The following is a 17,050-nucleotide window of genomic DNA, read 5'->3' as shown; positions in this document are numbered from 1 at the left end:
GTGGACAGGGACGACTTCCAGCCATCGTGCCTCAAGACTGGACAAACTCTGCCACAGCGCACGCTCCAGAGTTCCTGTGGATCATGCCCGAGTGCAGGGTGAGGTGAGGCACCCAGGGCTCCAGCTTCAAGGAGATGCCCGCTCTCGGGCTGTGCCCCTGGGCATGAGTGGGCTTCCTTATCCCACTTGCCCGACTCCTCACTTGCCTCGCCCACCCTCGCCCCTGGCCTGCAGTGCTTGACTCCATGGAGACCTCCCCTTCCTTCTCCTGCCTTGCTCCTCATCCCTCTCCAGACAGCACCCACCATGGACACCTGCATCCGTGCCCCAGCCTCTGCTTCCAGGGAAGCCGACCCCGAGGCCCCGTCCTCCCCAAGGAGCTCAGGCCACCAGGCGGCAGGCATTGATTGAGCGTTGATTGTATACAGAGACATATACTTGGAAACTAGTCAGGAAGGCTGGGGAGGGCGTGTCCCTGGACTTCCAAACACTCTGTCCTGCGTTCATATCAGTAGCACTGTCATACTTTTTTTTTTGACATGGAGTTTCGCTCTTGTTGCCCAGGCTGGAGTGCAATGGCGCGATCTCGGCTCACCACAACCTCCGCCTCCCGAGTTCAAGTGATTCTCCTGCCTCAGCCTCCTGAGTAGCTGGGATTTCAGGCATGCACCATCATGCCCAGCTAATTTTGTATTTTTAGTAGAGACTGGGTTTCTCCATGTTGGTCAGGCTGGTCTCGAGCTCCTGACCTCAGGTGACCCGCCCGCCTTGGCCTCCCAAAGTGTTATAGGCGTGAGCCACCGCACCCGGCCAGCACTGCCATTCTTTTATTGTCACTGACAAAATGTGGAGAAAACCAGAATATTTCTTTCCCAAAACAGTGATGCCACATGGAGTAACCTGCCTGCTCTATCTCAGCTGGTGTGCGGAGGACTTACTATGATAATCTAGAGAAAGAGCCAGTTTCCCATCTGAGCTCTAACTCACCCTGCACTCACTCTGTGACCTCAGGTGAGCCCTTTCCAGGGCCTGGGCCTCCGTTTCCCCTTTTGCCAGTGAAAGATTGGAATGGATCTGAGATTTCTGAAGTGTGGGGCTTGTAATGTTAGGTGAGGCAGGGCACTAGAGAAAGTCGCATCACAGAGCCCGGAGGTCATTCCTGCCGTCCCTCCTTCCCACCTGTCTCTGCAGTGCTGGGGCTTCAGTTTGGCCTGGTGTCTTACTTTGCACCTTGTCAGCGCTTGTCAGCCTTGTTCTAAGGGAGAGGAGAGTTTGCCTGGGCAGGCAGCAGGGTAGAGCTGGAACCGAATACAGCAGTTTTGTTTTCATTGCATTGTACAACTACCATTTGACTTCTGCCAGGTAATTCTTGCTTTCTACTTGTGGTAGAGATGAGATGTTTCCTTTCTGATAAATTTATTTTTATTGTTTGGCCAGGCATGGTGGCTCACACCTATAATCCCAACACTTTGGGAGGCTGAGGCGGGTGCATCACCTGAGGTCAGGAGTTCAAGACCAGCCTGGCCAACATGATGAAACCCTGTCTCTACTAAAAATACAAAAATTAGCCAGGCACAGTGGTGCGCACCTGTAATCCCAGCTGCTTGGGAGGCTAAGGCAGGAGAATCCCTTGAACCCAGGAGGTAGAGGTTGCAGTGAGCCGAGATCGCACCACTGCATTCCAGCCTGGGCGATAGAGTGAGACTCCATCTCAAATCAATCAATCAATCAATCAATCAATCAATTTATTTTTCTTAAATGAGTCATTAAAGAAACGTAAGTCAATAAGAGTCCAGCGAGATGATGTGGTGCTGTGTGAAGCAGGCAGCATACTCCACACACGTCCATGGCTGACCTTGAGTCCTGGCTTCTCAGGCCTCTGTGGCACCCAGTAGACACTCAGTAAATGTCACTGCATGATGGATACACGGTGCCAGGCTCCCAAATCAAAGTAGCGGCATGATGGAAGCCCACCCCCTGGGCCTCGGCACATCTTCACAAGCCTGAGGAGCACAGCAGCCCTTGCTGGTTGGAGACCTCTGTGGAAGTTCCTTCAGGGGAGTCTGGCTGTGGTCCTCTACCCTGGGGCTCTCAGAGTGTGGTCCCCCCACCAGCCCTGGCAGCAGCATCGCCCGGGAGTCTGTTAGAAATGCAGGATTTCGGGGCCAGCTTAAACCTACTGAGTCAGATCTGCGCCTTAGCAAGCCCCAGGGGGTTTTCTGCACATTCAGAATCATGGAGCCACCCTGGGTGATCCCATCAGAATCAGGCATTTTATCTGGATATCACGTTTGTGTGTGTGACAACATATTCATAATATTTATCATTTTAACCACTTGTATGTATACAGTTCAGTAGCATTAAATATATTCACAGAGTGTGTAACCATCACCGTTATCTATAACCATAACTAGCAGATTTTTGTCATCCCAAGCAAAAACTCTGTCCCCATTAAACAGTAACTTCCCCTTACCTCCTCCTCCTCCTCCCAGCCCCTGACAGCCACGCTGCCACTCTCTGTCTCTATGAATTTGACTACTCTAGGTACCTCACATAAGTGGAATCATATAATATTTGTCCTTCTGTGTCTGGCTTCTTTCGCTAATCATAATATTAGTATTTTCAAGGTCCATCCATGTTGTAACCTATTTTGAAATTTTCTTTTTATAGCTAAATAATATCCCATCATATGTCTGGAACATATTATGTTTGTTTATTCATCCATTGCTGGAGACTGGGTTGCTCCCACCTTTTATCTATTATAAATAATGCTGCTTTGAATATGGGTATACCAATATCTGCTTGAGACCCTGCTTTCAATTTCTGGGGGTATATACGTAGGAGTGGAGCTGGTAGGCCACATGGCTGTTCTGTTTAACCTTTTGAAAAACCACCTGGTTTTTACCTCGGCTGCACGGTTTTACATCCCCACCAGCAATGCACAAGTTCCATTTTCTCCACATCCTCACTGATACTTGTTGTTTTGCACTTTTACTTATGATAACCGTAGCAGTGGGTGTGAAGTGTGGTCCAGATCGTGTTGCTTCCCATGACGTGTCTAATGGTCTTAAGCCAGAGGAGAGGCTGCCTGGGTTTAACTGGAAGAGCAATCTGGTTCTGCTTGTGTGCCTCCCCTTGGGGCATCCGATTCCTTCCATTGCAGTGGGGACTGGGTGCCCCGGGATCTCCCTACATATGCCCAGGTCACTCATCTTCTGGACAGTGGCCAAAGCCACTGCTGGTCACTCCTTCCTCTCCCAGCCACTCCTTGCCCCTGGGGCCTGGAGTAGCCGATGGGAACCACCCCACAGCTTATCACCCCTACCCCAAAATCCAGGGTCTGGGCTTTCCAAAGGCCAAGATTCCAAGAGCCAGAGTCAGGGTCGTGTTGTGGTAGAAACCTGCAGGTGGGTTTCTAGAAGCCTGGGTTCAAATCCTGGTTTGTATTTGGGATGAGTTGCTTACCTCTCTGGCCTCAGAGCATCCTACCTCACCCACAGTGAAATGACACAGCACTGTGGCATGGGGACAGGGTCAGTTGCAACACTTTTATGAAATCTCTCCAGGGTTTACCATGAGTGAGGAAGGCTGAGGCACCAACAGGCATCACTACATAGTGTGGCCAGAGCTCCACCTGAGGCGGTGGGTGGGCCTGGGCATGCAGCGGGGGCCAGTAGCGAAACTACCGGGGGCCAGTAGTGAAACCAACTCATCCTGGTTTTAGCACTGAGAGTCCTGCATCTAGGGAAACCCCTTAACCTGGGCAAATAAGGATATTTAGTCACCCTGGGAATAAAACTAGCATTCGATCTGCAAGCAGCTGACCCTCGAGCTAGGTCTTTTTTGTTTTTTTTTTTTTGAGTTGGAGTCTCGCTCTGTCACCCAGGCTGGAGTGCAGTGGTGCGATCTTGGCTCACTGCAGCCTCCGCCTTCCGGGTTTGAGAGATTCTCCTGCTTCAGCCTCCCAAGTAGCTGGGACTACAGGTGGGCACCACCATGCCCGGCTTTTTTGTATTTTAATAGAGATGGGGTTTCACCATATTGGCCAGGCTGGTCTCAAACTCCTGACTTCGTGATCCACCTGCCTTGGTCTCCCAAAGTGCTGGGATTACAGGTATGAGCCACCGCACCTGGCCCAGGCTAGGTCTTAAAAGATGAAAACAATTTGCTAGGCAGATCGCAGAGGCCTTGTGCGTCCAGCAAACTGCTGATTCTTCAATCTGGCTGAAGCCCAGCAGTCCTGGGGCCAGGGGAACTGAGGGTCAGGCAGGAAAGATGGCAGACATCCCTACTGCTGTGTCCCCCATCCCTGGCCGGGGCTGGAGAACTGGCATTTCCACCTACTCCTCACTCTTCTTGTTAAGGCTTGAGTGGGAGCATGCAGCCCCTGGGCCCTGGTGTCTGAGCAGGATGGGAATAAGACACAGCTAGAAGGCTTCTGCTGTTTTTCTCTCTTTCAAGTGGTGACACGTAGGGGGATGGAGGGCCTTTCAGAGAGACGGGAGCCCCCAGGGAGGAGCAGGTTGGAGAAAAGCTGATGACATGTGGAGTGGGCGGGGCCTGTGAGGCCAGGTGTGGCTGGATCACCCAAGCGGCTTCAGCAGTGCCTGGCACATGGTAGGTGCTCAGTAAACACTTGCAGAATACATGAATGCTCTCTTTACTTCCTGAGTAACCCTTAGTCTCCTTGAAGGAGGAAGTGGAGGTGTCTGTGTGTGAGCTGCCTCCATCTCTGGGGGCCCAGCAGAGAGAAGGGTGAACAGGAGGGCCCTGGTAAACAACAGCAGGTAGGTCAGGGGCTCTGCTGCCAGGAGGCTGGAGCCACAAAGCCAGGTTGACCCCTTCTGTCCTCCGCCCACAGAGGCTCCAGCGGGAGAAGAAGCCCAATAACTTGAACGACACCATCAAGGAGCTGTTCAGAGTGGTGCCTGGGAATGTGGACCCCATGCTGGAAAAGAGGTCGGTGGGCTGCCGGCGCTGCGCCGTTGTGGGCAACTCGGGCAACCTGAGGGAGTCTTCTTATGGGCCTGAGATAGACAGGCACGACTTTGTGCTCAGGTGAGTGCCAGACCCTCTCCCAAGCCTACCGTGCTGCACCCAGAGGCCCCTTGGAGCTGTAGGAAGCATCTTGGCTCAGGCTCAGGAAGGCAAGATTCAGTCCTGGTGTCTCTAGACTTACCCAGGGACCCCAGGCCCCACACTGCACACCCCGGGCCTCAGCTTCCCCATCTCTGCATCATTGCAGGATGGGAATGGACTAGAAGGGCCTCTGCGTGCAGAGAGGAAGCCATACACGGGAGGTCCCCCGTTGGGAGCTTGGCACATGGAGGCCTGGGGAGAGGGCAAAATTAATGTGAGGACTCTTATCTTTAAAACTCATCCCCATTTTGTAATCTAGGCCATAATAAAACCACATCTTTTATGTAAAATATATTTTCCCCTGTTGCCAAGTGAAATAGATATTTCAGGAAGATGCCCCAAGTCTGTCCTGGGTCTCTTGCCATTCCCACCACACCACCCACAAGTATTCCATGCTGAGAAGTGCAGGGGTGGGGGCTGGCCATCCCCAGCAGCCTTCTAGAATAGTCTCTCCTGTCTGTGGTTCCCGACTTTAGTCCTTAGACCACTTACCTGCCTCTCAGAGCCTCAGTGTACCAGGTGTCCCATGAGAACGTCCATGATAAGGATCAGAGTCAGGTTTCCTTGACTGCAAAAAAAGGGCTGTGGAAATACCCTTTGGATGAGATTGTCCGTGACAGGTGGGCAGCAGTGGTGATGGCTAGACTCCCTTGAGGTCATGAAAGAGAGAAAAATAGCAGAAGCCTTCCAGCTGTGTCTCTATTTTACAGATAAGGAGAAGGAGGCCCGGGGAAGGCAGGTGACACCCCTGAAGTCACACTGGAGGTTCACTCTCTCTCTCGGAGAGCTCAGGCTGTCTGAGAACGGGTGCCCATGCTACAAGACTCAGCTTTCTCCCCTTCTCTCCCAGGATGAACAAGGCGCCCACGGCAGGGTTTGAGGCTGATGTTGGGACCAAGACCACCCACCATCTGGTGTACCCTGAGAGCTTCCGGGAGCTGGGAGATAATGTCAGCATGATCCTGGTGCCCTTCAAGACCATCGACTTGGAGTGGGTGGTGAGCGCCACCACCACGGGCACCATTTCCCAGTGAGTCCCTCCTGTGGCCCCGCCTCGCTGCTCTGCCCCCTGAAGTGGCACTCTGTCCCCCTACCCTGCCGTGGTCCTGCTGTGCCTCCACCAGGGTGCCTCCCCTCCCCCAGCCTCCTCCGGCACACACAAGCCCAGTTCCCGTGGTCGCCTCCCCGACTACTCCAACTCTTCTCTCCCTATGACTTAATAAACCACAAGCTTTAGTGTCCTCTTGCTAACAGTTCCTGAAGGGACCTCCATGCACCCTGGAGACTCTTCGGGAAGGGGCCGCCACTAGAAAAGGGTCGGCCCATGTGAGTTCAGCCTCCCTTTATTTCTGAAGTGCAGCCTGACAAATAACAACACCTTGCTTTTCAAACTTATGTGAGCGTGGCGGGGTGAGGATTCCTAAGAAATGAGGAGTGGGGAGTGCAGGTGCAGCCTGGGCCCCTCCCCAGGGCAGGCAGTGCTGAGCAACGCGGCTGTGGCTTCCCTGACAATCAAGAGCCTGGTTTCCTGAGCAGACACCGCACGTGGCACTCGGCACATATTATCTCAATGAATCCTCACAATAGCCATTATCACTAGCTCCTTCTCCCAGTGAGGACTCTGGAGCTCGGCCAAGCACCTTGCCTAGGGTTGAACTCGACACAGCCTGTGCTGTCATCTGACCCTTACTGAAGGGAAGTGCATTGATGTCCAGATTTCCACAAGCTGTCTTGTCTTCTGCCAGATTTTCTAGGAACAGAGCTAGCCCCAGGATGTGGGTGCACGAGACTGTAGGGCTGTGCCCTCAGGAGACCGGGAGTGAGGGAGGCAGACTGGGGTGGGGCTGGGTGGGAGCCAGGTCCGAATGTGGCTCAGCTGCAGTCTCTCCGGGAGCAGGAATCACACCCGTGGGACCAGCTTTGGCACCTTTGCACTCGGGGTGCACGCAACCGCCCAGGTGAGAGAAAGGGGCAGCCGCAGGCCTCACCAGCCAGTGCCCCAGCAGCTGGGCAAAGGCGCTCTGGCCCTGAGAGGTGGGGGCACCACGGCCCCACTCCACTCCTTAAGGCTGTGCTTGGAGCAAGTCCTCCTCACCTTTTTGGGGAATAGGGGCCAAAACCCAGCAGAATGTCCTCAAATTAGGAAAGGCTGCCCTCTGGTGTCTATCGGCAGTTGCTGTGGGCAGAAACCTGGCTGGGGTAGGGAGGTGGGGGTCCCTGAGGGAAAGTGTGGGGGGCAGGAGAGGCTACGCCTGCTTCATTCTCTAGCCACTACCCCCAGAGCTGCATGCCCAGGTTCCTGGGCCTGTCCCCTGCCCCATTAACCAGCTTCTCTTTCTCCAACTGCAGCACCTACGTCCCAGTTCCTGCAAAGATCAGAGTGAAACAGGATAAGGTGAGTGGAGGCCCCGGCCACTTTGTTCTAAGTTCAGGCTTCCTCATCTAAGGCTGTGCTCTAAGGTACGTCATTGAGTTGCAAGAGAGCCCCCAGATCCCCAGGCCGCTGGAGGTAGCATCTCCCACTTAGCTATCCCCCTGGGGGAAGAGGGCAAACACTGGGAGAGATTCTCAAAGTGGGGTCCCCCGGGCCAGCAGCATCACCTGGGAGTTTGTCACAGATGCACATCCTCAGGCCCATCTCGAACCTACTGAATCAGAAACTCTGGCCGCCCCACATTCTGGTTTTAACACGTTCTCCGGGGACCCCTGTGCTTGCTGTGGTTTGTGAATTACTCTCAAAGCCAGGCTGCACCTCCTGCCTCTCCATCTCTTTCCATGTCTCCGTCTTCCCCAGCAGGCCCCTGGCATGGGGCTCGCCAAGAGATGGGCAAAGGGCAGAAGAAGGAGGGAAGTGAGGTGCCCACCACACTGGCCTTTTGCATACTCTGTCAAACTTAGATAGACTCAGAGAGGTCAGGAAACTTGCCCAGAGACACACAGCTAGTTCTGGATAAGGCTAGAATTGAAGACTCCCCATGCCTCCAGCATCTTGCCCTTTGCATTGGGTTGTGCTGCCTCAGGGAAGAAGCCACTTATGTGTCTCTATAGGGTGGGTTTGGTGGAAGGGACAGCCTCCTAGAGATGGTAAGAGGCCACACTGAGAGGTGAATGGTTTACCAGAGACCCACAGAATCCACCCTTCCAGTCCATTCCTAGGGGCTGGAGTTTGGCTTTCTGGATGTGTACGCCCTCTCCTGCCTGAGAATTCCCTTTCATTGTCCTCAAGGCAGGCTTTGGGTGGTGGAATCAAGGCCAGGCCTGATACCGGCCTCCTCCCAGCTCAGCCACTGCTGGCTGTGTGACGTTGGACAGGTCACTTAGCCTCTCTGGGCTTCAGTTTTCTTATCTGCAGCATAAGGAGAGGGAAACCTGGGATGTGAGGTCATTTTAAGGATTGGCGATGATTCCAGCCATCATCAGGTGGCTTGGTGCAGATGTCTTCACTCACTGACAGTGTCCAGTCCCACCTCATGCTGTTCCCTGGAGCCCCCTTCTCCTGAGCAGCCTCCCATCTCACTCCCTGGCCTCCTTGGATTTTTCTGTGTGTCAGCCCAGTGATCCTCCTCACACGGTCCTGTAGGGCCCTCCTCTGCATCATTGCTCTCCATAGCACTTATTAGCTCAGCACCTCTGTCTCTTAGTGATGCGGATGAGTGTCCATCTTTCCTACGAGCATGGAAGCCCACGAGTGCGGGGGTATCTATTAGGCTCATGGCTGTGCCTCCATGGCCACAACAGTGTGTACATCTGACAGATGCTCCATGTCCTTTGCCCAGCAGAACTCACTAAGGGCCATGTCTTCCCGTCCCCGCAGATCCTGATCTACCACCCAGCCTTCATCAAGTACGTCTTTGACAACTGGCTGCAAGGGCACGGGCGATACCCATCTACCGGCATCCTCTCGGTCATCTTCTCAATGCATGTCTGTGATGAGGTATGCCACCCTCCCCCTGCCCACAGGGCTGCCCCGAAGCTCACCATCCTGTGTTCCCAAAAGAGGCCAGGGAGGGGGATGGCAGGTAGACCTAGCCTGCCTCTTCCGGAAGCTCGGATTCCTTGTCTCTATGACAGGGCTTGCAACATGTGTCTCCCAGGGTGTTTTAGTGAGTAACAGTGCTCTATGAGAAAGTTCTCAGGAGCAAAAGTTCCGGCACATTCTGTGTGAGTGCCCAGGACCATGGTGGTGGAAGCTCGGATCTAGCAGCAGATTCCGGATACAGGAGCGGATTCTCATAGCGAGAGTCGTCTAAGGCCACAGTTCCCGGTCCCACTTGCTCCTTAGAATCATCTGTGGGTCTAAGTTCCAGCACCCAGGCCACACCCTGGCCCAATTTTACCAGAACTAATGGGAGCCAGGCACCCAGGGGTTCCACTGTCTACCGAGGTTGAGAACCAGTGATCTCGAGAAGCACGCATTTGCCTTCCGATGTCCTTCGCTGTCCACTAGGCTGTGTTCGGGTTTCCACTTATGCTCTGAGAGGTTTGCTGCCACCCCAGGAAGAGGAGCAGGAGGGCAGGCCACACAGCCCCCACTTCCTCCCTGACCCTGGGTTCAGGCAGGGCCCTCACGTGTCCCTTCTTGTCTCATTCAGCCCAGCCTCAGCCCCAGCCCCACCCTGCCTGGTGCCTGGTGGAAATCCCAGGAAGGGTCAGAGGCATTGCAAGGCAGGTCCCCAGGCTCAGCCCCGCCCTGGTGTTCCCAGGTAGAAACGTGGGTGCCCCTGTCATTTCCCCACCCCACCCACCTCCAGCCAGCTGGTCCCAGACCCTTGCTTGAGGTTCTGCTCAAGAGCCCTTTCTCCCATTGCTCCCACCTATTTGGCCCTAACGTCCTTGCCCTGGAGCAGGCCCATGTCCATGTTGCATTTCCTGAGAAAGCCACATGTGGCATGGAGCTGTCCCCTGTCCCCTCTTTGTCCCCACCCCTCCAATCTATCTTCCACACTGCAGCCCAGATAGCACGTCCTCTCCCTGGAAGCCGCTCCATGCAATTCCTTCCGGTCATCTTGTACTCATTTTCCAAGACCCGACTCACATGCCACCTCCTCCGAAGAGCTTCCTCTGACCTCTCAGGGCATAGCTCCTCCCTCCTCTGTGCTGTGGGAGCCCTGAATTTAGCCCCATTTCCAACAAGGACTACTCAGTCAGTGACTCCAATAAGCTATAAGCTCCAAGGCTGCTTTCCCCAGCAGCTGCCCAGCTGGCATCTGATCAAGCTCTGCCTGAACTTCAGTACAGCCAGCAGGGTGCTGGGCTCAGAATAAATGCACAGTGTTTGTCATGTATGTGAAAGGCCTGGCCTAGTGGCCCCGAGGGCGCCTGGACCAGATGAATGTTGGCCACAGAGAAGAAAGAGATCAGCCCTGCCCTCTGCCTCACTGCAATCGTGATTCTTGGACCCGTTTTCCAGATGAGCAAAGTGAGGCTCAAACAAGTGACTTTACATGCCCAGGGCACCCCGGAGTGGCAGAGCTGGGATTTGGGGCAGTTTGCTTGACCCCAAAGCCCTGCTTTCCTTCCGCTCTCTTCCATTCCACACCCTCCTTCCTATTCCTTCACTCCGTAGCTCCTCAATCCTGGGAGAATAGGTTGCACTTGCTGCAGAGGTAAGACCCGGGCCCCTGAGACCACCCACATGCAGTAATCTCTCAGGGTGCTTCTGGCATTGGACTTGAGTTTTACTTAACTTGCATTTGCTTCACCAAGCCTCTGAGAGTTCCAGGAACGTAGAGAAGGGTTTTAATGAAGGGTTAGTCAGAGTCCTTGGAAATGCTGTTTATGGTCCTGTGGGATTCCAGGAATGCCTACAGGCTTCCTTTCTCAGAGGTGCCACCAGCAGCCCTGCTGTCTGGTTCTTATCTTTGCTTTGCCCCCACAGGTGGACTTGTATGGCTTCGGGGCAGACAGCAAAGGGAACTGGCACCACTACTGGGAGAACAACCCATCCGCGGGGGCTTTTCGCAAGACAGGGGTGCATGATGCAGACTTTGAGTCTAACGTGACGGCCACCTTGGCCTCCATCAATAAAATCCGGATCTTCAAGGGCAGATGACGCAGTGAAGGGTTGAGGATGGACGCACTGTCACACCTCTGCGTTTCCAGCCCCAGCATCTTGCCGGAGCCGTTCCATCCCGGAGCTTGGAGGGGCAGCCTCAGGTGTGTGCCCAGGCACCGCTCGCAGCCTCTTGCACCCAGCCGTTGGCAGCATCTACTCAGCAAGGTCACTAAGCTGTGCCAGCGTGGCAGAGCATGTCTTGGAACCTGTCTTGAGTGGGGACAACGTCCCCCTACTGCTGCCCTAGAGCTGGGGAGACGCTGGGAAATGTTCAACCTCCACACACTAAAATCATTTTGACTCCTGGGGGCAAGCTTGGGGAATGAATGTGGAAGACACCTATATTCTGAGAGACAGGACAGTTTCCCAGGAAGATGGGCAGAGACTTGAGTGGCGATTACCTCCAGCACAGAGACATGCCAGGCGGTGTTGGCGCTCGGGGCGAGACGCTGCCCTTCTTTGCACGAAGCCTGGCCTCTCACTTAGCGTGATAACCCTGTCATCTTCTTCCCAAAGCTCATTTATGAGCCACCAGAGGCTCCTACCCCAAAGATTTTCACAGAGACTTGAGGCCAGGTGCCGTGGCTCACACCTGTAATCCGAACACTTTGGGAGGTCGAGGCGGGAGGATCACTTGAGCCCAGGAGTTCAAGACCAGCCTGGGCAACATAGTGAGACTCCTGTCTCTACAAAAATAAAAGATTTTAAAAAATTAGCCAGGCATGGTGGCACACACTTGTAGCCCTAGCTACTAGGGAGGCTGAGGAAGGAGGATCTCTTGTGCCCAGGAGTTCGAGGCTGCAGTGAGTTGTGATCACACCACTGCACTCCAGCCTGGGCAACAGAGTGAGACCCTGTCTCTGAAAAAAAAAAAAAAGAAAAAAACCCCCAAACTTGGCACCGTGTTTCTGACTCCTGCAGATGCCTCTTCCCAAGCAGATGTTCCTTTGAGTAGTCAGTCTCGTGGTTCTAATCGTGGCGAGAGCGGATCTGACCACTTCCATGTGCCTTTGTATTTGGGAAAGAAAAGCATGCATTGGCTGAAATGAAACAAAAGCCCTTACTTGGGAAAAGGGACCCCCAACAGCGGCCCTGCTTGCTCCGTAGCTGGGAACATCTTTTCTGGTTTCCTGAGCCAGCACCTGAATTGCAACAAAGCTCTGAGGATACTCAACACCACCCAGCAGTGCGTCAGAATGGAACGTACATTCCCATTCTCAGACTGTTCAATATGGTGCCCGTAACCTCCAAAGCCACACAGGAGGCTGCCAGCAGCATTTTGCCCAAGAGCCTGAGCTGAGGGTCAAGTGCCTGCTGGCCATCTTGGGGCTGTCACTGGGGGTCTGGGCCAAGGACATCCCAGGAATGGTGACTGCCACATACCTCATCTTCTTACTCCCCAGCTACTCTCTTTTCCTCTTTAGCCTTCCTGATTATTTATTGATTTTTTTTTTTTTTATTCAACTGACATTGTTTGCACCCTGGCTCTGTTGGTGGTCCTGGTGTTTTAATGAAGCTTGCCTCACCCAGTAGCTGGGAAATTAGGTGGGGGGGCTTAAGGGAGGTTTGTAGGAGTCCTCGGACGTGGGATATTGGGGGTATCTAGGGCTTGGATGGTTTGTGGAATGTCCTCAGCATCCTCCCGTTCCAACCCAACCTTCCTTCTTCCTCATTGTGGACTTGGATTTATTCTCAGGCTAGGAGTCTCCAAAACTCCGTGAAACCTTATTGCTGCTGGGTGTGGAGTGGAGAGTGACAGGAATGTGGGGAACGGTGATTGTTGGCTCCAGTTACTAATGTTTAAGCAGAAAAACCACTTTCTTGTTGAAAATATCCCTGAAAAGGCCGCTGCTGCTTTGAGGAGGCGTGACTTTTTCCTGGTGGAGTGTGACGGAGGCATGGGACCTGTGCTCCCAGGCTCGGGGGAGTCCCCTCTGCACATGGGGAGGGAGGAGCTTGGAGACATCAGTCATGGGTCACAGGTGGCTTCAGACCATTCACAAGAGTCCCCGGAAGTTTCGTGCCAAGTTTGGTTTTTTCCCTGAATCTCTGCATATGAGCATTTTTCTGGAGAGAGGACCATAGCTTTTATTAGATTCTCAAAGGTTCAGAATGGGGAATGTGTTAAACAAACCAAAACCCTGTTTCAGCTTTAAAATCCTCCAAAACTTTAAAGACTTTTTTTTTTTTTTCTGAGAAAGGCTGGTAAATCGCTGAGTCATCATTCAGAACATACAGCCTCGAAGGGCAGAGCTCACACCCATATATGACATTAAGAGCTCAACAAACGTTTGTTGAGTGGCTGAGTGACCCCAGGGGCAGACTCCAGATCATCAGACACTGATACAGAGAGCGATGCTATCTCCTCAACTCTCCCCCTTCTCCTAAAAGCTGAGTCTATATAGGGATGACAGGCTCAGGCTGAGCAGTCGACTTCTCTGGGTTTTGCTGTGTAAGAATAGGTCCCTCAACATGAAGATGTGTCTGCGTCTGAGCCAGATACTGCCTGGGTGGGTTTCCTGTCCTCGGTCTCGTCTCCCTCCCTCCCACTAGGATGGTCAAGCTGTGAGATCTCTTCCAGCCTCCAAATCCAGCTTTCCCATTTTACTGATGAGAAAATCAAGGCCACATTGCAGCTGGGTGGGGAGTGGAGAGTGACAGGCACGGGAGAGGACAGCGATTGTTGACTCTAGTTACTGATGTTTAATCAGAAAAACCACTTTTCCTGTTGAACACATTTCCTAAAAGGCTGCTGCTGTGTAGGGAGGTGTGGCCTTTTCCTGGTGCATTGTGAAGGAGGGAAGTGACGGGCAATCGTGAACTGTCTGGGACAGATAGCACCAGTCAGAATTTGAGCAAAAATAGGGTGTTACCGGTGCTATGTTGAAATTGTCTGGAGGTGGGCTTTCCCAGCGAGTCTCCATTCAGCATCTGGAAAAAGTGTAACCACAATGGAGGTATCTGACTCTCCTGTGCTTTCTCAGTGCCGAGCTCTATCTGCAGGCTGCCTAGGTGGCCTTCTCACACCCTCTAGTGCAGGAGACCGCATTTCTCTTTCCCATAGCCCAGCAGATAGCTCATTGGCTTAGCAATGGGCACTTAACGGAATCCAGCTGTTGCAGCCAGAATTAAATGCACCAGTTTGGCTTAAACCAACTGGAACTCATCCCTGGGATGAAGGTGGCTGGGAATTAGACAAGAGTGTGTGTTAGCCAAAAGGCACACGCATGCTGTCAGCAGGAGAATGAGGAGCACTCGTTCTGGGCAGGCAGTGGCAGGGGCTCCCTCAGGCCCCTGAATCCCAGCCCACAGCTCTTTCTACTCTGCAGGCAGAGAGTTCCTTGGAGACTGGCCCTGCGTTCAGGCAGGGAGCAGAGGGGTCCCTGCCTGCAGCACCCAGAGCTGAACCTGAAGCTACAAAGATGGGCTGACGAGGTGGCCCATGAGGTGTCAGCAACATCCCAGCCCCCTGGGTCTCCCCAGTGAGTCAGGGCACTGATTTGCTATAGCTGGAGCTACATGCACCTCTCCTCCCCTCAGCCACCTTTTCGGGGAGAAAGGAGGGCAGATTTGTAACCTCTGGTTCTCTGCAGGGATCCTGGGCTGGAAGAAAGTTCATAAATGGATGAATTCCTTTTAAAACTCCAGCTTTTCCAAGCATCATTCAGCAAAGCATTTGGTTAGGCTTAGAGAGAAAAGCTGGATATGAGAAAATAGAATGTAAAATAGGGGGAAAAAAAAAAGAAGGTGGAGAGGGCGGTTAAGATCTGGGTGATTCTTTAGGGAAAGGGCTGGTTGAGAGGCTTTGATGGAATCCCTTTCTCTGCTGTGGCCAGAAGGGGGTGCTAGAGGCCAGTCCCACCCGGATGTGACCCTGGCCTCTTTGCCAGGATTCAAACCACAAAGAACATTTGGAACTGGGATGTTTGCTTTGAAGTAGCCCGAAAACGAGTAAAAAGGAAACCAAGATAACTCTCTCTCCCTCCCCTGGCTAGGATCAAAAATACCTTGTGCAGGGAAGGCCGAGCCTCAAGGGGCCACTGCCCAGCTAAAGATGACTGGACACCTGCCATGCGCCATCAGGAACCAGCACCTGTCCTCGCCCCTGAGAAGAGCCCCGGGGGTATCATTATATCCATCGTAGACATCTGGTTTGCAGCAAATGTGGCTACGCGCCATCAGGATTATCCTGCCCTGTGAACTGGGCTAGCCAGTTTTGAGATAGAGTCAACCTCCCCATTTTTGTTTGTCATGAAAACACCAGCTCCTGCACCCCTGGGGTGCTACCTGACACTTGTGCAAAGAAAAGGAGGAAGACTTAGAAGAAAAGGCAGAGACAGGCAAGGCAGCATCTCACAGCTTGTCAGGATCAGGGCATTACCGACTTTTTTTTCTTACCAAAAGAGCACTGAATTTCCTACAGGCAGGTGAGCCGCCTTTATACCTCCTGTCCTCCCTCCCAGCCCATCAGGTGATCCCATCACCCAGCCTCATCACTCAGCTTCTTCCTAGTACAAAACTGCCATCGGTTGTACGTCCTGAGCTGTGGGACGTCAGCTTTAACCCTAGCCTGTGTCAGGGCCTCCCCCTCCAGCCCCCTGCCCCTTAGGGTGATCGTGGGTTTCTTCCCTTCCTCCTGCACAATCGCTTCCCTTCACTGAATTCCCCTCAAAGCCAAAGTTTCTTGAGCACTTTTCTTGCGTGCAGTCTTGTGTGTTTGGCTGTTGGTGTTTTAACATTTGCTTTCTATTCCCCCCTGCCTCTCTCCATGTCGTTACGCAGCTGAGCACTGGTTGGGATGCATTCGAATGACTTCAGCAAGATCCTGCTTTCCTCAGCCCCTGCTCTATTTTATTTATTGTTTAATATTTCCAATGATCCAAATCAAAGTGAATAAACAGAGAGCTATTTTATTGTTTGGGTGTGTCTGTCGTTTTTCTACAAGGGCCATGCATTTGCGCCTCCTTCAACACTCCAGCTCAGAGGGCCTCCTGGGTTGGCGTCGCCACTACCAAACGGCCAGAATTCAGGATACAGAGGAGAGCACCAGCGTAGGCCTTGGAGAGGCCTTTTCTCACGCCCAGGAGTGCCATTCCCTGCCGTGTGACTGGCGAGTCACCTAAGTTCTCTGAACCTCAGCTGCCTGCCTCGTATATCAAATGGGCGCGACAACACTGGCCATCAGAGGAGATGTGAGATTAAAAACAAAAGCATCTCCAGAGGCCCAGTAGACATGCACCACCTGCTTGAACGTTTGCTGAGTGAATTCACCTTGGCCAGGGCCTGACTGGGCTGGGCTAGTGTCTATCCTTCCCCGACAGAGACGGGCACACCCAGGGATGGACATGAGTTTGGTCCAAAGTTGGCACTAATCTCCCTTTAAAAAAAAAAACAGATTCAGAAACCCAGTGTTGGGAGCCTGTAAGATAAAATTGGTATACACGGTAACCAGGCCTCCCAGTTTGTATGGCACACAATACCTCCCTGGGCGTGATCTTTAACTCTCAGAACAGCCCTGCGGGCTGCTGCATGGCTGAGGGCGGAGGTGGGTTCACAGCCAGGCACCTCTCTCCAGTCCCGGGCCTCCTGTCTGCCCTGCCACCTCCCGGTCACTCTGCTTAGCAAAGACGTTGAGTTATTTGAGACACTGTCTATAGGGACCTTCTGAGGGCAGCCCCCAGAGGCAGGATGGGGCAGAGATTCACACAGGGGCTCTGGAGCCAGGCCACCCTGGGTCCTACCTATTAGCTGTGTGAGTCTGAGCAAGTTACTTAACCTCGCTGCCTGATCTCCTGATGGATAAGTTTGGAATGATATAATACCTCTATATAAATACACATAGAGGATTAAATGAGT

General features: G+C 53.1%; 1 protein-coding gene across 3 annotated transcripts in view; it reads left to right on the top strand.

Moving 5' to 3' along the window:
- The window catches only part of ST3GAL1 (ST3 beta-galactoside alpha-2,3-sialyltransferase 1), a 116,195-nt gene extending 100,083 nt beyond the window's left edge, over nucleotides 1–16,112 (top strand). For all 3 annotated transcript variants that reach the window (XM_024251088.3, XM_054518857.2, XM_054518858.2), the window contains 5 exons: nucleotides 4,862–5,058; nucleotides 5,990–6,169; nucleotides 7,489–7,534; nucleotides 8,954–9,073; nucleotides 11,018–16,112. In XM_024251088.3, the coding sequence (XP_024106856.2) occupies nucleotides 4,862–5,058; nucleotides 5,990–6,169; nucleotides 7,489–7,534; nucleotides 8,954–9,073; nucleotides 11,018–11,191 (717 nt within the window). In that variant the 3' untranslated portion in view covers nucleotides 11,192–16,112. The remainder of the gene's footprint in view (nucleotides 1–4,861; nucleotides 5,059–5,989; nucleotides 6,170–7,488; nucleotides 7,535–8,953; nucleotides 9,074–11,017) is intronic.
- The last annotated feature ends 938 nt before the right edge of the window (nucleotides 16,113–17,050 follow it).

This window comes from Pongo abelii, chromosome 7, assembly GCF_028885655.2.
Source record: "Pongo abelii isolate AG06213 chromosome 7, NHGRI_mPonAbe1-v2.0_pri, whole genome shotgun sequence".
NCBI lineage: Eukaryota > Metazoa > Chordata > Mammalia > Primates > Hominidae > Pongo > Pongo abelii.
This window is presented reverse-complemented; position numbering and strand designations above follow the sequence as displayed.